The sequence below is a fragment of the Podarcis gaigeae genome, assembly GCF_964106915.1.
Source record: "Podarcis gaigeae genome assembly, chromosome: 5".
In the NCBI taxonomy this organism is placed as follows: Eukaryota; Metazoa; Chordata; class Lepidosauria; order Squamata; family Lacertidae; genus Podarcis; species Podarcis gaigeae.
The window spans coordinates 28,446,451-28,474,103 of NC_139681.1; the positions used below are offsets into that span (position 1 = coordinate 28,446,451).

At 44.1% G+C, this 27,653-nt stretch overlaps 1 protein-coding gene across 4 annotated transcripts; it reads left to right on the forward strand.

Moving 5' to 3' along the window:
* Positions 1–1,780: 1,780 nt before the first annotated feature.
* On the forward strand, positions 1,781–27,653 carry ZNF365 (zinc finger protein 365; the record flags this gene model as incomplete). Of its 4 annotated transcripts, XM_083740487.1 has the most annotated exons (6): positions 1,781–1,798; positions 15,425–15,477; positions 18,373–19,116; positions 23,946–24,126; positions 26,415–26,456; positions 26,575–26,718. In XM_083740487.1, the coding sequence occupies 6 exons, from the start codon at positions 1,781–1,783 to the stop codon at positions 26,605–26,607; spliced, it is 1,071 nt and encodes a 356-aa protein (XP_083596613.1). In that variant the 3' UTR covers positions 26,608–26,718. The 4 variants fall into 4 exon arrangements, with proteins under 4 accessions (XP_083596613.1, XP_083596612.1, XP_083596611.1 ...); XM_083740486.1 differs by lacking the exon at positions 1,781–1,798 and having other exon boundaries at positions 15,227–15,477; positions 26,415–26,452; positions 26,575–27,653; XM_083740485.1 differs by lacking the exon at positions 1,781–1,798 and having other exon boundaries at positions 26,415–26,452; positions 26,578–27,653.

Here is a 27,653-nt window from a genome sequence, read left to right on the forward strand (position 1 = left end):
CATCCATAGCAGTGACCAGAGGAGGAATGACCGCTGAGAGGAGTGTAGAGAGAAGAAAAGCCATGGTGCATCTACAGCAGCACAACCAGACGCTTTCACCTGCCCCAGCTGCAACAAAACATGTCTCTCCCGCATCGGTCTCCACAGCCACAGCAGGCGCTGCAACTTCCAAAAGTTTGACTTCACCCCCAAAGGGACAGAACTGCTGTGTTCACATTGAATAGGATGCTAGAGTGTCCCTGACAGCTCATGTCACTCTGCCTGTGCCCTGTCAGAATTAGGATTAAATCCAAACGCCAACTGGTTTGTGGCATAGCTGTCAACCGTCCCTTATATGGCGGGAAAGTCCCTTATCCCAGCGCTGTGTCCCGCTGCTGTCCCTTATTGATGATGTCCCTTAAATTTCCCGGGTTTCAAAGGAAGCAGCTCCTCTCCCTCCCTCCTTGCCAGCCAGGGAGGAGGGAGACTACAACTGTGTTGCTTGGCTGCGTTGCTCACCCAATAAGGAGTCTAAGAACAACTGGGGGTGGAGCTTGCATGCCTTGTGCTGATCAAATCAGCCGTGTTGCCTTGGGACTCGCCTTTGCTCAGCATTTCCCAGCGGAGAGGTGACGGTGATTTGTACTGTTGTACTGTTTTATTGTTGTTAGTCGCCCTGAGCCCGGCTTCGGCTGGGGAGGGCGGGATATAAATAAAATTTATTATTACTATTATTTCCTTGTTGCATCCCCTTTGCCGGGTTGTTGCGCTGTGGGAACCACCGCTTGAGGCTTCGTTTGGCTGCTGGCCGGGCTTTCTGCCTTTGGCTCGGAGGGGCTTAGAAGTTGAACATACCTGCGCCCCTTGGAAAATCCCTTATTTTGGCTGCTGATCCCTTATTTTCGAGGCTGCTGGTCCCTTATTTTCAAATCTGTAAGTTGACAGCTATGGTTTGTGGCTGCGGCGGTTAATCATCCATTATGAAGACGGAACTATGAGAGCAAAGCACATTTTGATGCAATCTTTCCATTTTGTTTTTCTCCCCCTGGGTTCTCAAGGGAGCCTAGATTACAGCAAAGGCAACAAGCTTTGAGTTGTAAGGAAATACAGGAGGAAATAGTGCCAAACCAGCTAACCATTGGGTATATGGAGTTCTTAATCTCCCAAGTCTCATGAGCAGCCCGATGTGGCTAATCAAACGTGTCTTCCTTTGAATTTCTGTGTCCCTCACCCACCACCCACTTTTTTTTTTTTACTTTCCCCACCTGGCACACTGCAAAATACACAAAGGCTAGCTGCCCAAACATCTCTGTTTATTGTGGGAATGAATCTGGCAACATACGGACTTGATCCTCGCTGGAGAGCAAGGGACAGAGAAGAAGCAAAATGACTGTCCCTGACCAGAACACAGGTTTCCTCAGAAATTCCTGTTCAATTAACTGGCTAAAATGTGGAGTTCACTTGAATTCAAGTCAGATTTTTGTGTTGGGGAGGGGGCGGAATCACCTCCTGCTTTTAGTGGGTGTTTTTTAATGGTATTTGAAGTCTTTAATATTTAATTGCATCACTACGCCTTTCTAAGCAGGAATGCATTTCCAGCTCTTTGAACCTTTTTTTGGAAAGGAATTTGCTCTGCGCATTAAAAGGAGAGATGCCAGTTGACAGTGTCTGCTGATGTTTTCCCAGGACATATTTTCACATGAAACTGTAAGAGTGAATCAGATCAAACGGCAGCAAAGCAGATGCCAGAAAAAGCAATGCTAATGAAAACCACCACTTCAGGATGCGTTTACGTTGCACTATGAGGGCAAACGCTTGGGTACGTGTATAGTACTCGTATATTTTCCCCACTAAACTTGCACGGTGTTGCTTTCGTATATCGATTGCTTTCAGTGCTTATGGATGATTATTTTATTGATTTTTCCATTGTAACTGCCTAAAGGGACCCAGCTGATTGCATGCAAATTCCTAAAAGTGTAGAAACAAAAATATTTGGCATAACTGTTCAGAGGCGTTTTATCAGAAGCCATTCGTCAATGGAAGTCAATAAATAAAGAGGAACGAGTGCTGAAGAACTGGAGGTGGCTAACAGTGCAACCTTAAGCCCCTAAAATCAACATTGCTGGAGGGAATTAGGATGAGGCAGAAGCGTCTCTTCATCGGGCTCTGTTGGTGGGATGATTCCGCCAGTAATGGCCAGTGTATGAACCCAAAATGAGGCAAGGGGAAGCCATTTGCCTCAGGCGGCAGGTTTGACCCCCTCTCCACCTTGGTGCTGCCACTACTGCCACAGCACCATTGCCCTCACTGTTATGTACTGAAGTTCTCACCCTGGGCCAGCAGGGGGATACTGTAGATAGTTTTTACTCAGGTCCGCATATGCAAATAAGGAATTGAAAGTGACGTTCAGTGATTGGATAGTTACAGAAAGTTGTTACTGTTGCTTTGTAGTTGAGCTCTATATAAGCAGGTTGGCTGAACCCTTCAGCCCAGTTCTGTTCTGGCCTGTGAATAAACAAGAGCTGTTTGAAGAATCGCTGTGTCATCTGATATGTTCACCCACAACTTAGCACTCACCACTCCGGCAGCTGCGCCCTTGTGGTGGAAGTGTAGCCACAGCTGCAGGTAAGCATGCAGTTGTGGTGGCAGGGTTGGTGGCAGCAGAGGTGTGACAGCAGGGGCAGGAAGGGGGACACATTGTGAGGACAGGGGTGGTATCAGAGTGTTTTGCCTGCAGTGGCAAAGCATCTCAGGCTGGCTTTGAGGAGGAGGAACAAGGCTGACCATGAATGCACTGGATCCTCTTCTTAAAAAATAAAATTATATTAAAGCTTTCTCATACTTGAATGAAATAAAAGAAACTCATCTAAATAAAAATAAAAGCAAAGGGATAAAGAGAAACAGTCACAGAAAAGAAACTATTCACTCTAAAACGACTCTTAACTCATCTACTTTTCATTAGGCAATATTTCCCCAATCTTCCGACTGAAATGGATTAATTCAGTTTTCTTTTTACGGAAAAAGTCCAAAGGGTGTTTTCTCATTATTATTATTATTATTATTAACAAATGTCAGCAATAGTTATCCTCTCATTGAACATATCAGCTTCGTCTCCAGTTTCTTCAGCAACCATTCCTCCATATTAAACCATAATAAGACTTTCCACTAGATCCTGAGTTGATCCTTTTCCTGGTAAGGGGTGAAACCTGGGCTCCTCTGCTGTGCCAGCCTCCCATGCCTCCCTGGGCCCTCTTTGCATTGCTTTGCCAGGCTGAAATCCTGCACCCACTTAGTCAGGAATAATTCCCACTGACCTGAAAGGGGCTTGCTTTTGAGCGGATACATAGAACTTGGGTCTCCAGTTGGTGAGTCCAGACCCACTGGCAGGTATTGCCTTAGATTTCTTTCACTCACCATACAAATACATGGTTAGAAAAAGAGAAAAGAAGGAGTCCCTCAGCGCATGCTTGGGTTAAAGGTAGATCCTGGTTCTGAATATGTTGAAGGCTCCTGGTGTAGAGATTGCACTGTAAGAGATCAATCCTGTATGAATTTATCCACAAGTAACTTCTCAGCAACACAGAATTTTGTTGTCGTATTGAGGTTTCGAGGTTGCAGTGCTATAAATCTTACACTAGCAATCCTGTTGGAATCAGAGAACTGCCTGAAGACTGCAAGTTTGTGTGCAGGGCGTGTATGGCAGGGGGAGATACAGGAACAGGCCGTCAAAAAGAAATATTGTTCAGTGGGTAATTGGGTGAAATGTATGCCAGGGCAGAGAATCAATGCAAGGCTCACACACCACTTTTTAGATTTCCTTTAAGCTTTTCGGAGGCTTAAGTCAGATATATGTTGTATGTGTGGACCTCTAATTGACCTCTGCCTAGACAGAAGTGAATTCCACCCTCCTGCCCTTCAGTTGTTTTGATTCTGTCTGCCATGATCTTTATGCATCATAAATAACGGTCCTGATTTCACGGGAAAGAATGGAAGTTTTTATTTGCTGCAGAGGAAGCTTCCTGTTCCCTTAGCCTAACTTTTTTCCTCGGTTGCATGTACTCTTAAATGTTGAGCACTAATGCCAGTCTCAGCCAGCTCTGCAGCATTAAAAAGTTGCACCAGCAACAACAAGCAAACAGCAGAGCTGAAGACACAGTTAAGAGCTGTTTGACAGTGCAACGGACTCCCTTGGGAGGTGGCAGAGGTTGGGTGGCCATCTGTCATGGATGCTTTAGTTGAGATTCCTGCATTGCAGGGGGCTGGACTAGATGACCCTCAGGGTCCTTTCCAATTCTATGATCCTATGATGTGTGTGTGTGTGTGTATGAATGTGTGTTTTAGGGTATCGTGTTGTATGTCCATCTCATTGCCTGTGATCTGAAAGAGGTCTCAAGTCCCCTCCCCACTGACCTACAACCTAACATAATTAATATAAAACTTAAATCAAATCAAATTTAAATTGATATGCTTTGAGGCAAAATGTATAGCCTTTCATATCAAAAGGCAGGATTTCTCCCTTTTTTATATTCTTTATGAAAATATAAAAAGTACAAAATTACAAGTGAACGGAGTAAGGTAAGACACAAAAAAGAAAAGAAAAGAAATGGTACCCATGTAGAAAACAAAACAGAACAGCAAAAAAGTATGCATTACAAAAAAATATGTTATTGTAGTTCACCAGTCCTTAACCTAATATTGTATTTATAAAAACGCAGGCCTTCTAAGGAAAGAGACGGGGAAAATGGGAGAAAATGGTATGTGGCACCTGTGACTTTTCTGGAGCTGATACGTAGTAGTCTCTCTGTTCTTCTCACCTGAAAGTAGTTTCTATAATTTCTGGGTGAACTGAATGGTGGAACTTTGTGAAGTTTTTAAAATTTGATTCCATTTTACTTATAACTTATATATGCATTCAGGGGTTTCATCACACTCAACTCTGTGTTTGATTGTGGCCATTGCATTTATCGTTTTTAGCTATCTGGAACGTGAAGCTGCTGTTGAAGCTTAAATAGTGGTATGGGTCTTAAATTAGACTTACTAGTCAAAGAAATAGGCAAAATCGTAACATGATCAAAGGAAAGAATAAGATTAATTGATCTGTCAGGCTGTGAGCTTTATCTCTTGGCTGATACGAGGGAAATAGAACAAAGGAAAGGTTCTGTGGATAGCCAAGGTTTTACACAAGCTACAGTGTGGTACAAAAAATAATAATGCTGTTAGGACTTCTCTGCTTTTTTATTATTGTATGACATGCATAAATTCAGTAGGTGAAGCATTTTGTGGTATGCATATACAGTGGTACCTCGGGTTACATATGCTTCAGGTTACATACGCTTCAGGTTACAGACTCCGCTAACCCAGAAATAATGCTTCAGGTTAAGAACTTTGCTTCAGGATAAGAACAGAAATCTTGCTCCGGCGGCACGGCAGCAGCAGGAGGCCCCATTAGCTAAAGTGGTGCTTCAGGTTAAGAACAGTTTCAGCTTAAGTACGGACCTCTGGAACGAATTAAGTACTTAACCCGAGGTACCACTGTACAGTGGTGAAGAAAACTCCTGTGCTGAATTTCCTGCTGCTTTGCGGCCATTAAGTTAACAGTACAGGTGCCCTTCTAGGAAAAAAGTTGACAATCCCAACTGCTAGTACTAATGACAACATGCCACATTTATCACAGGATATTAGTACCTCATCTCCAGAATGAGTGCTATGTAAAAATGAATTCCAAGCAGCCAAATTATTTCTGGACCTAAATTGTCAGAATATATGAAACTTCTGGAGTCAGACCATTGGCCCATCCAGCTCTGTATTGTCTACATTGGCAGCCACTCTCAAGGGTTTTGGGCCTGGGTTTCTCCCAGCCCGACCTAGAGATGATGAGCATTGAACCTGTAATCAAATGCAGGATAAAGCTGTAACAGTGCAACCATACCCATGTCTACTCAGATATAATCCCTACTGAGCTCAATGGGACTTAATCTTAGGTAAGTGTGTATATGATCACAGGCTAAAGGGCCTGGGTCCTGATTATACCAGGAAACATGGCGGGCTTAGAGGACACAACAGCCAGGAACCTTAACAAGAACTTTACCTTCCATCTTAGACAAGAGCAGAAGAGAAGAAATTGCTAACTCCACCCTAAGTCCATGGCCACCTCGGGTCCAGTCCATATAATGACAGTATCCAAATAATATTCCAGAGGGGGCCTCATTGCAGTAAGATCTGCAAGAGAGGCCCTGCATTGAAATGTTATCTCACATGGAGGCCAGATTTGCCTCTGTGAGAAGCAGGGCCTTTTCATCGTGGCCCCAAGCTTTAGAATGTTATCAGAAGAGGAGTTTGTTTTCATAGCCAGGTCAAGGCTTCTGCTTTCCAAATGACCTTTGACTAAGAGGTCAACTATCCTCAAACATTTGAAGGGCAGCTGCATAGATAACAGACCAGTTTTATTTTCTATTGCTCGAGAGGAAAGGGTGCAAACCACTGAGGTCAAACAACAAGGGGGGGAGGACTGGACATTGAGAAGAGCTCTATGAACTCTTTACACACAATATATCAAGCTGGGTGAAGCTAGTCAGACAGACCAGGATGTAGTACAGTGGTACCTTGGGTTACATACAGACGCCGGTTAAGAATTTTGCTTCAGGATGAGAACAGAAATCGTGCTCCGGTGGTGCAGCGGCAGCAGGAGGCCCCATTAGCTAAAGTGGTGCTTCAGGTTAAGAACAATTTCAGGTTAAGAACGGACCTCCGGAATGAATTAAGTACTTAACCAGAGGTACCACTGTATGTGGAACCATCTAGTGGAGGAAAACGTTTGTTTATTTGTTTGTTTGTCTGTCTGTCTTTTTAAACTCGCAGCTCCGTTCTCAAGGTTAACCCGATAAGCTGAGATCTCTCCGGATTCAGCTGGGGGTAGGTGGGTTGAAAATTACTTTTAAATGGTTGAGAATGCGAGTAAAAGCGGAGTGTTGAGGGGTGGGTAACTACTCTGCATTGTCAATTCTGTTTTGAGGGTGTTCTGTGCTCTTTCCTCATCCACAGCCTCCATCAACCGGAGCAAGCTTTTCTATATCCCAACTCTAGTACTGCTTGGTAAATATGCCAAAGAAGTAACGAAACATTTAAACAAGGCCTTCATAAATGGTTTGTTCTTGGCACCCACTCCCCCCCTTACTATTTTGTTGTTGTTGTTTAAAAGGATATTAAATGTCTCTAACAAAGCAGCTTTACTGTGGCAAATAGTTACCTATGAGAAGTCATTGTTATTCCTAGACGGCGAAGAAAGACTGAATGCTGCTGATGTACTTGAACCGACATAACGCCACTAGATTAATAATGCTTTTTCCGTGTGCTACATTTTTGTTGTCTTGACAACAGAAATAATTCAGAAAAGAAGGCTGCTTCTTCCTCTGCTCCCCCCATCCCCATTTAGTAAATTGGCTTGAAAATTGAGATGTACTGTATGAGCTTTTATAGGTATATAAACAATTAATGCAAATCCACAACATTTCCCTCTCCTTTGATATTAAAAAAGAAAAAACTGGCCACGTTTAGCCAAACAGCTCTGAATGATAGGAGGGATCCAAACACATAGGAGTATATTCCCACCTGTAGTTATTCAAGCTGATTCTCACCTTCATTTGAACTATTTTGGTTTTTTTTAAAAAAATAATTTTTATTAAAATTTTCCAAATTAAAACAAATTAAATCCAATTTATACACTTCTTCCAATAACCAGGACTTCCCCCTCCCACCCCCTCTTGTGTTCCAAATCTTCTAAATAAACAATTAAATTCAACAAGTTCTTATCCCCAAATTACAATCATCGTCAATAACCCAATTTTTTCAAAATCCCATCCCCTAAGATCTGTTTATTCCCTTCCACAAGTTCCCCCCTTTCAAATATAGTGCAGATGAAAAGAAAATAAAGAAAATAATTTTACAGCCTTTGGATTCCAAATTTCCCTCCCCTCTTTCCCTGTTGCGTTCCTTCTATCCCTCCAACTCTAATATCTTCCTGGGGTTCCCACATTTCACTAAACCCATATCCCTCTGATTCTTTACCAGTCATTTTTAATCACAAGTGTCCAATCTTAGAAGGAGTCTATCTCAAAAAGGGGCCCATTTCTTCTATCCAGATTTTTGTATCCAGGAGTAAAAACTCCAATTTTATTTCCATAAGCTTGTCAAATCTGGATATCCCAAATGTCCCCACTTCCAGTTCTGTCCAGTTCTTGTTGTTTCCTTATTCTTGTCGGTCACTCTCCTTCTTTTTGTTTCCCTGTTCTCCCGCAGAAAGGTTCTTTTTCCAAAAGCTTCTAATTCCTCTGCAGAGGCTTGTTATTCAGGAGCAAAACATTACGTCATGTCCCTTTCATTTTCCAACAGATAAATCCATTGTTTCTTGTAGTATGTAGACCTCTGTAGACAAAATAATGTTCCATTTCTGCAGTTTCCCAGGAGATTGAAAGTTCTGTTCAACTGTTCAAGTTTCCTGACAAAAACACATGCAGTATCCCTCAGCTCCTCTAGATGGATTACAGTAACTGAGTTCCCTTCCAGATCACATCCACCAGTCCAAATAGCTTGTTGATCCTTATTTGAAACAATTTATATCCAATTTATATCCAAATGTAACTGGCAAAGTCCTCAAAACACCGTCTCTATTTTGTTCTTCCGTTTTGACAGCTCTTTGACAGCTGTCAAAACCTCCATTACTCTTCTCCAGGTATTCTCGCGAATCGCTCCAGGGATTCCGGGGGGGGGGGGGATTGCTTTTTAATGCAAATTCTCCTTTTCTCCTCCAGCTCAAACTTATAATTTTCCCTCGCGAAGTTGTTAGTTCATCAAGATAGGGTTACACTCGATCTTAGTTGTCAAGTCCTTTGTTTTGTCTTTTCTACAATTAAGGGGGGGCTGACTTCCTTTTTCCACCTCCCCCGTTCGCTCCAAATTTTAAAAATTTATCCCTCTTTTTAGTCCATATTCCAATTACTCACGGGTTCTTCTTTTAGATCCAAATTTTCAATAGAAGAAGCCAGCGCTCTCCACCGAATGGCATGCGGCTTCGCTCGGCAGGGGGAGCGGCGGACTCAAAGCACCACCCCCCCCAGGCGCCCGTTCCTTAGCCTTTAAAAAGGCTCTTTCGCGGGCCGGGGAGGGGCGCAAAGGTGCCAGCCGAGTCACCATGTCCATGGGGCTCCGTGCCCATGGCTTTTGAGGGTCCCCGCGTCGCCGGCGCGGTAGAACCCAACCCCTGCCGAGCCGGCTCCCTCCGGAGCACGGAGGGAGCCCGCCATTCGGCGATGGCGCCAACCCGGAAGTCCCATTTGAACTATTTTGAGAGGGAAAGTATTGTGGAAAAAATGAATGCATAAGAGCAGCAATTCTGAAACTTTGTTTCCTTCTGGTTGGTTTGCCCGTTGTGGACCATCACATTTTCTCCTTGTGGCTATCACATGGGAAGGTGATTGAAGGCTTAAAAAAAATTAGACAGCAGCTTCCCCCTCCCCCCCCCCCTTTCTGCTGTGGGAGAGAACTGTCCATTATGGCAATTTGTGCTGCTGAAAAGTCAAGCTGGTATTCAGTTGAATTTCCAAATGCAAAACTGTCAAGTGAATGGCCTCTTCAGCATGCAGTGGAAACATCAAGTAAACATTGGGCTCTCCAGCAATCCTCACTATTGTCTTCACCATGGTCTCTGGAATCACCTGGAGCACCAGAAAACCACTCATACCATGCTAAGAATGACTGCAAGACTTATTCCACGCACGGGAAAGGGTGTATCAGCAAGCATCTAATCATACACAATCCAAATTTAACAGATAGCGCTCAGGAAGGTGTTTTAAACTTATACAACCAATTGTATAGATGCATCAGAGTTTTGTGATTCCCAGCTGGTTTTGCCTCCATCTTCGCACAGGCCTGGCCTAGGACATTTGCCTGTTGGCAGCGGCTTAATTTAGCCACCACTAGCTTGCTTTCTGTAACTGATTCACATGAAAGCAGCTTGATAAAAGCGCCAGCCCCCCCCCATGAGATATTTGAACCCTGGTTTCTCCCAGGTGCTAATCTGACACTCAAACCACAATACAGCACACCGGCTATTTTGATCTTATTCTCTTTTTTTACAGAGATGTGCATAAAGAGTTAATCAGTACCTTATTAGATGTCCAACCTATTATTTATTTCTTTGCCTTATCAGCAGTACACTGAGGTGATTCATCTGAAAGATGGCTCATAGCTCCCTACACTTGAGAGATTAGAGTAAGTTCTAAGATGCAGTCCAAACCTCTTCCTTTGATGTGGCTTTCTGGTGAATCATTTAGTGGAGGTAGCCTTAATCACATCAAAGGCCCCTTTATCAGCATCTTCCTGTTTTTCAGCCAAGGTATGCGGCCTATATATGTTACTCACAAGGTATACTACACCACTCTTAAAAAAAAACTTTTCAATAGTTCTCTCTCCTGTTGTCTGATGTAAAGTAGCATGCAGTTTTGGAGCAACTGCTCCTAGCTACAGTATTCACTTTGTTTGGTGCCACTCCACTACCACGATGTTAAATTAAGTTGCAGTTCTGAGGTTGTCCCATGGACCCAGTTTATGGATTTGATGACTGAGGCCATCCCCAGAGAGATGAGGATTTGGCAAAGCTCTCCCCCGCTTTTCCAGGCTTGACTGCTGATGAGCTCCATGGGGGGGAACCTTACCTACGGCAAGTAGGAAAAAAACCACTCCCAAAACCATAATCTTGCGATTCACACGAGCTACCACACTGCACTGAGCTGCAAGTACAACACTGCCTGCTGGATTCCATTTAAGGTGCTGGTTGGTTGGTTGGTTTGTTTTACTTTTTAGGCTGTACACAGTCTAGGATCAGCCAGCATAAAGAAGCATCTCCTTCCCCATAGCCCTGAACGACTGTTAAGATCAAGCATAGGAGGCCTGTTGTGTATTCCCTTCCTATGATACATTTCATCTGCACGACAGGACTTTTTCTTCTGTTATGATGCCTGTTTAGTCTTGGAGAAGGCAGAGCCCTTTGATAGCCAGGAAGGTGGACACACCAGCAGTCTGGGGTGAATGGTGAGCACAAGAAAACATTTTTTTAACATACAGCCATAAATACATTTTTTTTAAAAAAACTTTTACAATATACAAAATAAAAATAAATTTAAATCACAGACAATCATTCTCTCATTTAGACACCCCCTCCTCCTCTTTCTGCAATTCCTTGTTTATATTTTAATTTACTGCATATCCAAACTACACCAATTTGTTATTTACCCTCTATGTTACTTATATGTTGTTGTTGTTGTTGTTTCTTACTGCAGGTTGTTTACATTAACCCTGCTAACATCTTAATTTGTTTACAATAACTTTGGAAATATACTATAAATGAGTTCCATTCTTTCTTAAAAACGTGATCTTCTTGATTTCTTATTCTTTTTTTGAGTTTTGCCATTTCTGCATAGTCCATTAATTTCTTTAACCATTCTTTTTTTGTTGGGACATTTTATTCTTTCCATCTTTGGGCGTATAACATTCTAGCATCAGGGGTCACATACATAAATACATTTTTATATTGCTTAGGTAACTCTAATCCAATTACTCCCAAAGCCATAAGTACAAAATAGGTAAATAAACAATTACTACATAATAATACAACGGAGTGTAAAAGAGTTCACAACCAGTTATACCTGAGCACTTTTCAGTTACCAGACCAAAATATAAATCAGCTTGTGAATATTGTAATATCATACAGTGGTTTTGAAGGAGAGAGGGAGAAAACTGGTCTTGCAGCCAGTTGACAATAAGTACCAAAGTCAGTTACTACAAACACCTTAATGCCAGCTAATACTATTGATTACTTGTTATAGCTGAGTACCGTATTTTTCGCTCTATAACACGCACCTGACCATAACACGCACATCGTTTTTAGAGGAGGAAAACAAGGGAAAAAACATTCTGAATGAAACAGTGGATGTATCATTTTTGTGCTTCATGCTGTGGCCACAGACATGTGATCTGATGCCCCAGGCAACAGTGGGTATGTGATTTGGGGGGGGGGCAGGCTGTAGCCATGGACATGCTATGTGATCTGATGGTGAATTTGGGGTGACCCAATGCCAAAATCCTGAGAATTCCTGTGGATCCATGGTTTGTAACCACGTTTTTGCACCATTGCAGCCCCAGGCAACAGTGGGTGCGTGATTTTGGGGGGGGCAGGCTGTAGCCATGGACATGCTATGTGATCTGATGGTGAATTTGGCGTGACCCAATGCCAAAATCCTGAGAATTCCTGTGGATCCATGCTTTTTAACCACATTTTTGCACCATTGCAGCCCCAGGCAACAGTGGGTGCGTGGTTTTTTGGGGGCAGGCTGTAGCCATGGACATGCTATGTGCTCTGATGGTGAATTTGGGCTGACCCAATGCAAAGATCCTGAGGATCCATGTGGATCCATGGTTTGTAACCACGTTTTTGCACCATTGCAGCCCCAGGCAACAGTGGGTATGTGATTTGAGGGGGGGCAGGCTGTAGCCATGGACATGCTATGTGATCTGATGGTGAATTTGGGGTGACCCAATGCAAAGATCCTGAGGATCCATGCTTTGTAACCACATTTTAAGTGGGGAGCGAAGGAAAAACAAAGAAGGGGCATTAGAGGGGTGTGCAGAGAAGCAGCTGGCTAAGAATGCAGGAGAGGGATTTAACAGGAGGGAGGAAAGAAAGGCAAAAGTTTCCCCCCACCCAAGCCAGCCATCTCTCTCTCTCTCTCTCTCTCTCTCTCTCTCTCTCTCTCTCCCTCCCTCCCTCTCTCTCTCTCCCTCCCCCCTCTCTCTCTCCCTCCCCCTCCCCTCTCTCCCTTCCCCCCTCTCTCTCCCTCTCCCGCAGCAGCACCGGAGCTTGCCTGGAGGGGAGGGGCTTTCCCTGCTCTTTGTTCCGTTTCAGCAAACACAGCAACGAAACAGAGAAGGGTGGGCAGTAAGACCCTGAGGCAGTATGCAGGAAAGCAGCCGCTTCCTCTTTTCAGGTTTCGCTTCTCCGTGCAGCGTGCAGCGCCGCGATTTGATTTTTGCATGATTTTTCGGCTCCAGGGACCACACATTCGCTCTATAACACGCACAGACATTTCCCCTTCCTTTTTAGAAGAAAAAATCTGCGTGTTATAGAAGGAAAAATACGGTACTTCACTGAGTGGCACATCTAAAAACCCAAAGTGACTGCTTCAGAACATTCCTGGGCACATTTCTGTCAAAGCACATGTTACTTAAATTAAAACGACAAAATTGATTATCATCTACTTTATTAAATAATAAAAAAAGCTCCACTTTAAAAGAAATTTAATATTTTGCTCAGGTAGAACTACCCCTGAGTCCAAGGATCTTGGGCTCTAAATCAGGCTTCTCCAACCTGGAGCCTTCCAGATATTTTAGACTACATCTCCCACCTGCAAAACATCTGGAGGAGGGCACCAGGTTGAGGAAGACAGCTCTAAAAGCTCCCAGCTCCATGCTGTTTTGGGTCCCATACCTTGGCAGGTAACAGCAGCCACTCGGGTCTGGGACCAGCTTTCCTCTCCTCCGTGTCTGAATCCTGACTGCTGTTATTTTTTTTTATATAATATTTTTTATTAGTTTTATGAATACAGAAAAAAGAATAAAGAACATATTATAAAAGTAGAAAAAGAAAGTTACAAATTTTCTTGTTCTTTTTTCCAAATCTACTGGACTTCCCCGCGTCCTCCCAACCCTGCATTCTCTGTAATACATAACATCTGCAATTTGTTAACTTGTTTCAATACTTATTGTATCTTCCATTTTATCATGTTACCCAATTTCAAATATATTATGACCCAAATCATGTACGTTTTCATTTTAACACAATAAAGTTGTTTCATTATTCTATCTCTGACTTCTTGTACCTTGATTTCCATTTCTTTAATTTAACCTTACTGAAGCTAGAATTTCCTAAAAGGTGCGTTTTTTAACATTCATACAACTTATAATATTTTTCCAAATAGTCTTTAAATTTTTTCCAGTCCTCCTCAATTGTTTCTTCTCCCAAGTCTCGGATTCTGCCAGTCATTTCGGCCAGTTCCATATAGTCCATCAACTGCGTGTGCCATTCCTATGACTGCTGTTAAAGGTAATTTCCAGAACAGCATCCACTCTGTTTTATTGGCAAGAGTTATTTTATTTGCAGAATGCTTTTCCATTAAAAGATCAAGGTGACATCCTAGGAAGTTCTAGAAAGCGATGATCGAAAATGTTTAGAACAATAAAAAATTTATCTTAAAAAAAACAAAAAATGAGCAGCAATAAAGCAGTGATATAAATAATGGACCTGCATTAAAAGCAGCAAATGAGCTTTCAAGAACTAAAAATACTTTGTATTTTTATTTATTTTTTAATAATCTAGTGGATAGATTCATGCGCTGGTAGACTTCTGCAGTGAGGCAAATTCTTAGGCCAGGCGGTGCCACAGCAGAAAGGTTGTTGTTCCATAGGCTGACACAGAGAATGGCTGAGTCGTATGATCGTGTTAAATATATTCTGTGGCATTTTCAGCACCCCAAGTTCTTGCTCACATTAACTCTGGTATCTTGCTTTCGGAATTTCATCATATGAGCCATAAGACTGTCAAGAATTACTGTTTGAACACTTAAGTGTACAAAGTGCTTTAAAATTCCTATCCGCATGATAACCCTAACCCGAGAGGCCACTGAGTGAACTGCACTGGGAGCAAAGCTACAAATGTTCCAGCCCCAGGCCTTAATTTGGAAGTGGGCTCATCCCTGGGTTTTGGGTTTCAGCGCCAAGGCTCAAACCTTGGGAATTATGAAGCAAGAAGAGATGAAAGGGCCACTGAGCATGAGCAGAGTGCATTAAGTAATTTAGGCTGCTAATTAATGTGTGCATGTGCATGCACAGAGGGGGGTTTGTTTTCCATTTGTTGCTATGTTATGTAATGTTGGGTTTTTACATTTTAAACTGCCTTGTGGTCCTCGGGTGGTGGGTGGTTTAGAAATTTAGTAGGATAAAACAAAAATAAATAAAATAAAAATAATCCTAAACTCATTACTGAGCACTACTCTGAGCACAGCAGGACTTAGAAGTGACATGCATAAACTTCTCCTGTGATCCTAGTCCTTTTTACTCCGCCTTTGGAGGGGAAAATAACCAAGGCAGGCGATCTGCTCTCATCGGCGCCCCCCCCCCCCGTTTGCTTTCCTCTCCCTTCCTCCTCCAGTGGGATATTTCAGGATCCCTCCCTCCCTCTCTCCCCGTGGATCTCTGCGCTGCTCTCCAGCCTCTACCCAGGCAGGCCTCTCTCCTCGCCATCCTCCTCCTCGGTGGGTGTGAATGAGTGGGCGAGGGGTGTGACCGCGCCGGCTTCGGCGTGATTTACGGCTTTGCTGAAAACGGCTTTTCCCCGCAGCATCAGCACCGCTGGCAGCCGCCGCCGCCGCCGCCGCCACAGCAACAAGTCAGGTAAGCGCTGCGCTCTGCGCCACAGCCTGGAGCCCGGGGAGAGCCGGGGGCGCATGGGGGGGGCGAAGGAGGGCGCAAGGGGGCCGGGAAGGATCCCGATGCAGGTGGCTCAAGAGGCATTGGAGACCTGGGCCAGAGAGAGGCAAGCAGGCAGGCAGGCAGGCATCCCCGGCCAGGCGCCCTGCCAGGCTGCAAAACCCCCCAAATCGTGCAGGAACCGCTGGCTGTGGCTTTCAGCAAACCCGCTTCCCTGCAGACATCTTTCTGCATAGTGGCCAGCGCTTCTCCGTCCTCCACAGATACGGGTCCCCTTCTTCCCACCCGCTCCATCTGTACCAGGCTGCATCTCTGCCGTCCTCTTCCCCCTGTTCCCAATGCCAGCATCCCTTTTGATCTTCACTGTAAAGCACACGCGCGCACATCCACACTTCCCTCTCTCTCCACCCCCCCATCTGCAGATTGCCGGCGCTCAGCTTCCTTTCACCTTGCTGTGTGCTCTGTGCTGTGGTGTGCGGTGTTGATTTGCCAAAGATAAGGAGGAGGAGGAATGGAATATTTCGCTGTCTGTTGCCCAACTTGACTAATATAGAAAGCCTCGTCGTTTGACCCAGATATATCAATATCACAATGCTTACGAAAGGACACATCCAATAGAAAGCAAGCTTGCGAGGAAGATTTGTAAATATAGGATTTTATCTTTTTCCAAAATTCTCCAGCATCCCTTGCAGGCCCTAGTTTTCTAGGTACTCGATAATTATGAGTATTTCATGAACAGGGGTTGTGGTTTTGATGTAGAGGAGGCCTCAAAATGACTTGCAAATCAGATATTCGATGACTTCGTGCTGCGGGCTGAAATCTGAAGGAGACCTGTTTAATTTCCCAAACCTATTTTGACACCGAGCTTGATTTGCATGTCCCACACAAGGCTTGGTTTGTGTTTGCAGAAATGCACGAGTATGTAAACGGTGTCATCCAAAGTTAAGCACCTTTCAGTCCCATTTATTTCTTTGGTATGTCAGGATATCGGAAGCTGCCTTATATTGAGTCAGACAATCAGTCCATTTAGCTTGCTGTTGTCTACTTTGGCAGCAGCTCTTCATGGTTTCACAGAGGAGACACCAGGGATCGAACCTGCGACCTTCTGAATCCAAGACAGTTGTTCTGTCCCACTGAGCTAAGGTCCTTCCTCCTCACCTATGACAAATCAGCACAGTACACCAGTAAAGAGCACAGCAAAGTGGAAGCATTAAGCAGATGCTTAACTCTCCCACCAAAATCAATGAGGCTTGAAAAGTGCTTAACTTTAAGTGAGTCATGCCCACATCCCGGAAACACGCTGACAGCTGAAGGTCTATGAATGCACACTGCCATGTGACCAAGTTGCCTAGCATGAAATTGATGCTGTTATGTTCATCCAAGGCTCAGGGTGGCTGACACTAAAAAAAAAACCCCAATCATTCAGGTCCCATAATAAAAACAACACCTCATAAAACCATCCTGAAATGTGGTAATTCAGGATCTTGAAAGGTTGTCATCCTTATTGCACTTATTTCCCGTTAGTCTCAGAGACCTTACCTTGGGCTGCTATTTCCCTTTTTTAAAAAAAATTAAGGGTACCATGTGTTTTAATGGAGAAAGGCTTCAAAATGCAGGAAGGTGCTGCAAGGAATTTACAGGAGTCTCAGAAGTGTCCTCTCCTGCTCCCTAACATTTCTTGAGCTCCTTCAGGTTCTTATCTCTATAAAGAACCTACTCTCTCTTGAGAGAACATGCAGTTCTCCTTCCAGTCCATTAGAGATCTTGAAAAGCGCCTTACGCTGAGTTATGCAATTGCAGCTCGAACCTATGCACGTTTACTCAGAAGTAAGTCCCAATGAGCTTGATGAAGCTTAACGTAAGTGTACATTGGATTGGGCCTGAGTCCATCTGGTTCAGTCTTCTCTACTTTGAGGAGCAGATGCCTCTTAGGTGCTGCTCCAGTGCTACTTCCTGAGATGCTGTAACCAGCAGTTGAGCCTGGGACCTTCTGCGTGCCCAGCAGATGTGCTCCCACTGTGCTGATTCCACCACTACCATTGTCTCTTCCTGCACTCCCTTCTCTTTCTCAAGCTTCATTCTAGCCCCCAAATCCTGAAAATAAGCTGAAATCTTAGTGCTGACTTCAGCTAGGGAGAGAAAATAAATGTATGCAAATATCATGGATCTGCATAACTGATTCCCTCTAGCTCAGTTGCAGAGCATGTGCTTTGCATGCAGAAGGAGGCATGCTCAATCCCTGTTTGAGTGGAGGGCTGGGAAAGAGATCTGCCCAAAACTGCTGCCGGATGGTGTAGTCTATACTGAGCTGGAATGGACCAATGGTAGAAGGCAGCTTCTTCTGTTTCCTCCCCTGAAATGGGAGTTTCCCAGATGCAGAATTCAGAAATGTTCCATGCAGAGTTCCATGCAGAGTTCCCAACTTTCAGCTATATTGGGATGCAGACCTATATTTATACCCCACCCATCTGGCTGGGTTTCTCCAGCCACTCTGGGTGACTCCCAACTGAATATTAAAAACACGGTAAAGCATCAATCATTAAAAACTTCCCTAAACAGTCTGCCTTCAGATGTCTTCTAAAAGTCAGATAGTTGTTTATTTCCTTGACATCTGATGGGAGGACGTTCCACAGGTTGGGCACCACTACTGAGAAGGCCCTCTGCCTGGTTCCTTGTAACCTCACTTCTCGCAGCGAGGGAACCGCCAGAAGGCCCTCAGAGCTGGACCTCAGTGTCCGGGCAGAACGATGGGAGTTGAGACTAAGAAACCTGGTATGATGCAGAGGGATGGACTAGATGATGCTCAGAGTCCCTTCCAGATTCTACAATTCTATGATTCTACGATTCTCTTTCTTTTAGGATCTGGAAAGTAATGCAACAGAACACTTTTGAAGAAAGCAGATACCCCTGGCAGGAGTCGTTTGAAAATGTCAGCGTCTGCATGCCGTTCCGTTGCCCACGATGCGGGGACCGCACCAGATTCAGGACCCTGTCCTCCTTGAGAGCCCATCTGGAATACAGCCACAGTTACGAAGACCGGAGCCTTCTGACAAAATGCAACCTCTTTTCTTCCCTCAGAGACGCAGACCTGATCTCTTCTTCCGAGCCCCTGACGCCAGGGATGCTTGGCGACGGCCCCAGTGTCATGAAACCAAAGACGTCCTATCTCAACTTCTGCGACACGGCCCGGGAGAACACCAGGAACAGGAAGCCGCTGGAGGCGGAAGCGGAAAGGCCTGCCTCTCTGGGGTCAAATTACACGTCAGGGGAATCCGTCAACGAGCCGATTTCTAAGCCAGGGTTGGCCACAAGTGACTCGAAAGCCTCCTTCGAGGCCCACGTGAGAGAGAAGTTCAACCGGATGGTGGAGGCGGTGGACAAAACGATCGAGAAGAGGATCGACAAGCTTACCAAAGAGCTGTCCCAAAAGACGGCCGAGCTCTTGGAGGTTCGGGCAGCTTTTGTGCAGCTTTCTCAGAAGAAGCAGGAAGTCCAGAGGCGGGAGAGGGCCCTCAACAGGCAAGTGGACGTGGCGGTGGAGATGATCGCGGTGCTGAAGCAGCGGCTTACGGAGTCAGAGGAGGAGCTCCACAGGAAGGAAGAGTAAGTGGGAGGAAGGGGGGAAGGAGGACAGGGAGGAGGAACCGCAGGCCTAGGAGGTCAAATGTGGCCTTTCTAGTTGGCCCTCAGAATCCTCCTCAGGCCACACACCCTCCTGAGCTGGCCTTTGCTGGCCATGGTTTGCAAACTTCTCCAGTGTTTTCATTTGGCTAGACTGGGTCGAACTCTGATAATGCTTCTTGTGTGTCTGGATTGAGGATAGGGAGGGCTGTGTGAATGTGTGTGGAAAGTAACCCAGACCCTCCAAGTGCCCTATTTTCCAGGAAGAGCCCCGGATTTACAGAAGCCACCCTGGTTTCTGATTTGATCCCAGAATGCCCTGCTTTTCCTTAGGATTTCCCTAGTTTCATTGGAGAAATGTTGGAGGGTATGGAGTTATCCGACCCCTGAGCCATCTGAAGGCAGCCCTGTATAGGGATGTTTTTTGATGCTTCATGTTTTATTATATTTTTATATATGTTGGAAGCCGCCCAGGGTGGCTGGGCCAACCCCGTCAGATGGGTGAGGTATAAATAGTAAAATAATAATAATAATAATAATAATAATAGGGATGTCTTCTTCTTCTTCTTCTTCTTCTTCTTCTTCTTCTTCTTCTTCTTCTTCTTAAATAGGATATCCCTATTTTCACTGAAGGAATGTTGGAGGGTATGGTCACCTATTATACAGTGATAGAATATGCATTTATTGCTTTGTTCACTTATGCTCCGGGTGTGGCAATGTGGCCCCTGACCTCTGAAGTAGCTATAATGCATGTCTTTCCTGTCACAGGAGTTTTGGGGTGAGGTTGTTTTAGGAAGCCATGCAAGGCAAGGTATGGTAGAGGAAGGCCAGTATTCACTGGTGTCTGGTCCGTTAGGGTGAGTGAGGCACTGGCCCACGGACCTCAATCTGCCCTCGGACAGCTCCCACTTCCCTGCCTTCTTACCAACAACCAAGAAACTTTACACACATAATCTTTTGCAACACAGATGAGAGCAAGAACCCTCATGTGTAGGTTTTGCTTCACATGTGCATGAGAGCCCTTAGGAGTGCAGATCACACCTGGGCTTCTTTATGCACAGAATTTGGCTGTTTACACGTCTATCAGCTAATCCATTTATTCTTTCTGTCATGGATAGGGAACCTGTGGCTCTCCTGAAATTGCTGGCATTTCCAACTCCCGTTATCCCCGTCCATTGGCCATTTGGGCTGGGGCTGATGGGAACTGAAGTCCAAAAACTTTAGGAGGGCCACAAGTTTCCCACCAATGTTTCACTATATGTCTGCTCCCCATCTCTTTCACACCTGTGTCTTCTTTTCTCCACAGCCCAGTGGGTACCTAGCTTCTTTAGAAAGCATATGATCTCTGTCTTGAAGCATAGAACCATTGATTTTAGATGCGAAGAAGGCACACATCAGGGTACACTAATTCATGCATCATGCAAGCAATCCAAATTTATTCGATGGATCTTTTAAACAAGCTGTGCGATAAGGGTAAAGACATTTATGCTCTCATGGCATCCAGTAAGAGAAGGTGCTACTCAATAAATAAGGGTATGTGCTTTAGCTTCAGAACTGGAGGTAAAGACATAAATGTCTTGTTTTCAAGTACCCTCTTCCCACCCTCAGTTCATTGGAAAGTAAGTGGTGCAAACAGCATTTGATGGGATTGTCTCTTGGAAGGAGTCATAATCTGGTTTCCTGCTGGCTTTCATAGCAGATACCGAAGATATTTTGGCAGTTCCAGCTCATCTAAAAATACTTTCATGTTGCATTCATTAAAAATGTAGTAATTGCCAATACATTATTTATATGTGAACTACTTAAGACTGCAGCCCTCAGATTGCCCACTCTCTGATGTTCCTCATCAACACCAGTAGAAGGAATATGGAGCAAATGGTTGAAAGACTGCGGTCTCGGTTAGCACTCTTAGACACCCTTCAAGCAGTTCAAAATACCTGAATATTTTCAAATTAAATGTATGGTGCTGCTGTTGTTAAATTTAGCCAGCCCTATAGCTCAGACGTTTAAGGCAGCAATCCTAAACGTGTCAACTAGTAAGTTAGGCTGCATTTCTATATGCAATACTAGGGACGTTCACGGTCTCCAAGATACCTGTGCTATTTTAAAAATCCCAATATACTTCTAAGTCACACTGTGCTCTCTCTGCTTTGATTTATGCTTCATGCTCTGAGCCACTCTGTAAAACAAAGCTGTATGTGCCCCATTCACTATAATGGGGGAAATCTAAAAATCTCCATAAATTCCCCCTCTTTTGGCCAAAGTGGATGGAATCCACCGGTGCCTCTTCAGAGTGGATAAGCCTGACAAATTGCAGAAAAATAGGTTAGGGAGCTTTTTGCTGGAAAGGTAAAAGGATTCACATTTCTAATACTTATTACAATAATACAATTAAAGCTCAAAATCTGTATTGGTTTCCTTTTTTTTAGGGGGTGTTCTTTATTCATTTTAAAAATTCCTAGCTTGCCCTCCATTAGTACCAATACCAGCACAGGGTACGACATAAGATATATTATATAGCATCATGAAAAATTCTTAGAAACAGCTAGCAAACAACCAACCACAATGACTTTCCACGCACGCCTAGAGCCAACCTGATTTTTTAATCTCCATCCTCTTCCCAGTTTGCCTCAACTGAAGATGTGGGCCTTCAGATGTTGCTGGACTGCAATTCCCATCAGGCCTAGTCAGCATGGCCAACTGTCAGGGATGATGGAAATTGTAGTCCAAGAACGTCAGGAGGGCCAGAGGTTCCCCACACTTAAGAATGGCCTTGCTTTTTATATAAAGTCCTGCAGGGGACAAGAGAAGAAGAAGTTGATATGTTTCTCTTCTCAGGGAGTGCTGCAAACTCATGAAGCTGAGCAAACTGTGTACCATGAAGGTTATTTATTCCCTTTTGGCCTTTGGTTGCCTGCCTTGTGCTTGCACTGCACTGGTGTTTTGGGACTGCCCTCTGTGAGGAAACCCATGGAGAATCCAAAACCCATGCAGCTCTGCTCCTAACAGCTTGTTGTGTGGATACGACATCCCAGAATGCATTGCATAAGGCTGGAGCCTCATTCATCTTTTGTCACAGGCCTTGAAAAGAGCAAGAGGGAGTTGAAACCAACAGCCTAAGATGGATAGAGTGCAGCTGAGATAAGAAGAAAGAATGGCAACAAATGGGAATGCTAGTGAAGCCCTTTATATTGTGGCAGCAACATATGTGGGCCTTTGGACAGATAAATAATAATCATCATCATCACTGTTGTTGTATTTATATGCTGTTTCCCGGCCACTCGCTCAGCCACTCTCAAAGCAGTTTACAGACAGCAAAATACATTCCCAACCTTTGGAGAGATTACTGTTCAACCCAGGACAGGAGAGAGAAAGGCAGGAAAAAAGAGTTGCACATTCAGTTGTATATGCATGGCTTGGCTGTCTCTGAACAACTGGCATATTTACTGGCATATTTGCCCAGTGAGGGTACAGAGAAGTCAGTTCTGCTCCAAGCAAATTGGTCTCTTGGGTGTCTGTGCGTGCATTCTGGGATTGCTACAAAACAATTCACTTTTTCTTCCATATATCACTGCAAAGATCAGTATCAACACACACACAAACACATCAGTCAGTCAATCAATCAATCAATCAATCAATCACCAGCCCCGTTTTTAAAAGGAAAACAGTCTTTCAGAGGCATCTCTTCTACCATACTGAGGCCGCAATCTCACAACACATTTAAAGCACTGTGATACCACTTGTGGCTTGAGTATGTTCTTGGTTATGTTCTTCAAGACATAATGGGGGTTTTGTTCAGTTTTGCATTCTAGTGGGAATGCTTATTAACTTCAGCTGGATTTTGTTGCTGAACCTCCTGCTAATTCTCTAGGAATCAAGATATTGCTGAACTCTTGGAATGGATTTTGTTGATTAATTGGGTTCCCATTGTTGCACCTCTTACTTGGTTCAGCTTTTGCTAATGACGCTCACACTCTAAACAACTGCATAATGTCATCATAAAATCCTTTGAAACCATCTCCCACTTCAAGAAAGGCCCCATTCTAGAGGAATGCCTGGGTCCCATTAAGGAGACTTTCCGTGCACATTTAAGCATTCAGATTCCACAAAATTCAGCAGGAAAAGCAAAGAGAAGCTCCTCTGGAATGAGAAAACTCTCATTGCAGGCTTAAGATGCCTCTCAGGTGCCGGAGGTTGTATTTCCCATTTTCAAACAGGGGGCAAATTATTGTGGCACAAAATAAATAAGCTTCTTATTGTCTGAAAAGGCCTTCAATTTATTGTTATTTCTAGAAGCATTAAGGTGGTCACTTATTCATCGCCCCCCGCCAAAGGAAATGCCTCTCACACTCAAAAGAACAGATATTTGCATATTATTTGCATATGTCACTGTATCTGTATGGATGCGTATTTAGAAACAATGACTTTAACTGAAATAAAAACATGGTAAGTTTTACCATACTGAAGAAGACTGAGACCAGTTGAGCTTGTGTGTCTGCTCAGACTGTGGCCCAGTTGCTTACTGTTGATGGCAACTTCAAGGCCTTTATCTTTAAACCCTTCTGTTTGAAGGGCTGTCCTCTCTAAAGGATGCTCCCCAGCACCAGTGTTGCCCGCTTATTTGGCTACGTGCAAGTGGTTCTGAGAAGGTCAGCATTGCACCTGGGACTGAATATATTCACAGCACAGGCAAGAGTGTCCCTAAATTAAAAATTAGCACCCGTCCATTTTTTCCTTCTGCTCTCTAGCAAAAAGGAGGAAACGCCAGTGTTCTTCCAAATGCCAGCAGAGCTGCACTTTTGTCATTTCAGAGAAGTCGTTACATTTAATCACTTCCTGGAGGAAGCTGCTGAGAAGGAGCTTCGCGGCAAAGCCAGGCTCCAGCGTTTCATTGAGAATCTCCTGCAGCGGGTGGATCTGGCAGAAAAGCAATTGGAGTACTACCAGAATCAGCAGATCGTGGGCAGCTACAGCGATGTCCATGAATATGTGGTAGGCAAAATATGAGGGGGGTGTTCTTTCATTAGACATTAACAGGAAGTGGAACTGATGGGAATTGTAGTCCACAGCATCTAGGGTGCAGCGGGGGCGGGAAGGCTGATCCAAGCTCTTTTTCTAGTGGAGCAGGGGTTGGGGTGGCTATTTCTGCTATATTGTTTGTTCAGTTTGGCATCTGTCTCAAGAGACAATGGAGTGTGCTTCCGGGGGTCAAACCTCTGCCCAGTTGACAAGACCCCCCTCTCAGCTTTGCTGATGTGGTCCAAAGGAAAAGGAAGCTATACTTTGGGCACCAGCTTAGCTGGAAGAGTTGCTGGAAAGAGACTTAGGGACTCCACTGCAGATTTGTGTAGGGTTTACTCCTTAGCCTTTGAAAGTACATCTTTCATCCTTGGGTTGCAATTCAAGATAGTGCTATTGTTGCCCATGTGTATACGTTCATCCCCTCCCCCTCCCCCCATCTCATAAGAAGCATCCTGCTGGATCAGACCAAATGCCTATGTAGCTTAGCGTCATGTTTTCCACATTCAGGGCCGGCCCTGCCATTAGGAAAAGTGGTGCCTCAGGCGGCAGATGATGTGGGATTGACAGCAGCAATGAGGTTTGGTCTGCCCTGAAACCTTAAGCTAAGTCAGGTGTATTCAGGTGCGGTGGAGGATGCTGTCCTGGTGATGAAGTTAGATTAGACTACCAGTCGAATCAGCTTTGGTACATGGAATGCAGGGAGGCACCGTCTTGTCTTTCACCTCAGGCAGCAAAATGCCCTGGGCTGCCCCTGCCCACAGTGGCCAACCAGATGCCCCTGGGAAGCCCACGAACAGGACATGAGAGCAGTAGCCCTCTCCAGTTCATGATCTGCAGCAACTGGTATTCAGGGGCATGTGCTCTGAACCTGAAGGTGGCATAAAGCCATCATGACTTGCAGACGTTGATAGCTTTATTTGTCCAGCCGTCTTAGAAAGCCATCTAAGTTCCCATCATGGTTTCTGGTTAAAAAAAGGTAATGCTTCAAATATGAGAAAAGTCTGTTTAATCAGAGACAACTGTGGGACTGCATGTGTACCTGCAGGCAGTGATAACTCTTATCATACCTCCATTGAGTCTCTGAAAAAATTTCAGTTCACAGCTCGAATTTCTTCTTGAGCATCAGACACACACACCCTTTTTTATTAAAAAAAGGTAGCAGTAAACAAGCATAAACAAGGAAACGTGATAATTGAGGGTGCACGTTCGTTCTGCTGGTATAGTCACACGGCTGCAAATGAGCCGTGACTACTAATTTGTTCAGGAGACGCAAAATAGCAAACGAAAAGCTTGTCAGAGGTAAATGCCCTGAAAGCTGTTATTGAAATAAGAAAAGTGATATCTTTTATTGGACTAGTTGTACAACACATCTAAAAGGCATGCCAGAACATTAAAATTCATGACCTTGTGGCAGTCAAAGGACTGGATTAAACAGAGACTATGGGTTAAAACTGTTTGTAGCTTCCTTCTGGCCATCCCCCCAACCCCCGACACAACATATAAGCTTTGAGTACAGGCAGGTTGTGTGTGTTTATTTGTGTGTGTGTGAGGGACAGAGAGAGAGAGAAAGAGAGGGAGAATTTCTTTGAAGGACAGAAAATAGTCAGTCCCCACCATTGTGAGAATCCCAGTTTTTGTTTTTGTTTTTTAAAAAAGAGTTTCTAGTTCTTATGGTTTCAAATACAAGTTTGGACAAACGTGGGTTATGCCTGCACACAAGTAGCTGAGAAAGAGTTCCAGAAATCATGAGTTTTCAGCTTCAGGCCCCATATAACTTTTTGACTCTGCCACATGAATAGGAAGACCTGGATAGATTATGTAAAATAGGAAACATCATAGGTGCAAAATAACTAATGTTTGCTCATTTTGTATAGTTTGGGATGAAATGCAGTGCTTTCATTCCTGGAAGCAAGCCCCATTGAACTTCTGAGTAAAGATTCAGGTTGCAAGACAAAAGCTGCGGAGTTCAGCCAGTCAGTGCAAAATCTGAATAGCAGAATATAAATTTATTATTATTATTTTAACCCAAAGCTACACACATTCCTGATTATAGGCCTCTATATGATGATGTGCACAGGTTGGGGGACTGTAAGGCCCAGAACCAAAGAGACCTGGGTTGTCTTTGCTGTTAGGAAGATCTTTTTTGTTTTTTTGCATTTGTCTACTTATCTAACTTTGATAAGTCAGCAAATAAATGAATAAAAAAGAGCTATTTCCATATGTCACGTCAATCTGAATAACGAGCGTGTATGTTTTAGTTTACAGATATATCATCCAGCAAGAAACCCAGATGCCTGTATGTATGTTATTTCATACTCTTAATACAAAATATTTCGTACAAATGTGTTGCTGTTAAAATTGTGCATCTCTTGTTCCTGGGTCCTCTCTGTTAAACCTGACCCCTTTTCTTCGCCTCAGCAGCAGCCGAGGAAACCAACACGGTTACTATAACACCCCTGATGTGAAACCTCACTCTCTTCAGAAAGGACGGATGCACTTGAAGAAAGCCAAGGAGGACAAATCCTGCGCCCACCCAGTTAAATTGTTTTATGAACCTGTTGACTGCGCGAGGGACGTTTGGAGACCTCAGAAGAAAGGGGACGCCGTCGGTGCCTCCCGCAAGGTTAACGCGAAATCAAAGATCAGTAAAAAAAGCAAACAGCTCTACTAAGAGCCCATATACGATATAGAGATATATGTATGTATCTAACCTAATCTATTTATAAATGCATAATGCAAGATCTGGCAGCTTTGGGCTACTACAGATAGAGATTAATAGCACAATCATTCGCCTTTCTGCTCAAAATTCAGTCCCCTGAGTTTGACAGGACTTGCTCCCAGGTAAGTGGGCCTAGGATTGCAGGCTTAATTCTGTCAAACTTGGAGGGGTTTCCTTCTGAACAGACAAGCCTAGGATTGCGCCATTGGTCCCACCCATTGCTTAAATCACAATATATTTCCCTATTCATTTGGGCAAGGATATATTTAATAGATGATATAAATACGTAAATATATAGAATAATTTAACTGCCTCATTTCCAGGACTTTGATTGTAGATGTGGCACTTTATTTTTCCCAAGAGCATCTTTTCAATTGAGTCCGGCGTTTCACTCATCCTAAGTCTTGTTTTGCTTACTTACGTTTAGAAGAATTCCTTCTGCCTGGCACCTTAATAAATCCCTTTATCTAGTGAGAGTGGAGGGTCGGGAATAGAATTAGAAAACGATTTGTGGAAGCCCTAAATGCTCTTAGCCAAGTGTTCTTCCTTTGATGCCAGGGCACAAACTGCACCATGCCACTTCTGCAAGGACTAAGCAGCTGGGAGGAATCTTATTGGAGGAGTACCTCCCTCTCCTGCCTACTACCACCTAGAACAGGAAGTAGGGAGGAGCGATCTGGAGGTCTCTGTAAGCTGCATTCTGCTGGTGGCCTAGACGGGCAGCTGTTGTGACTGATTCCTGCACTCGCCTTCTGGGAGAAGACAGTGCAGATGCCCT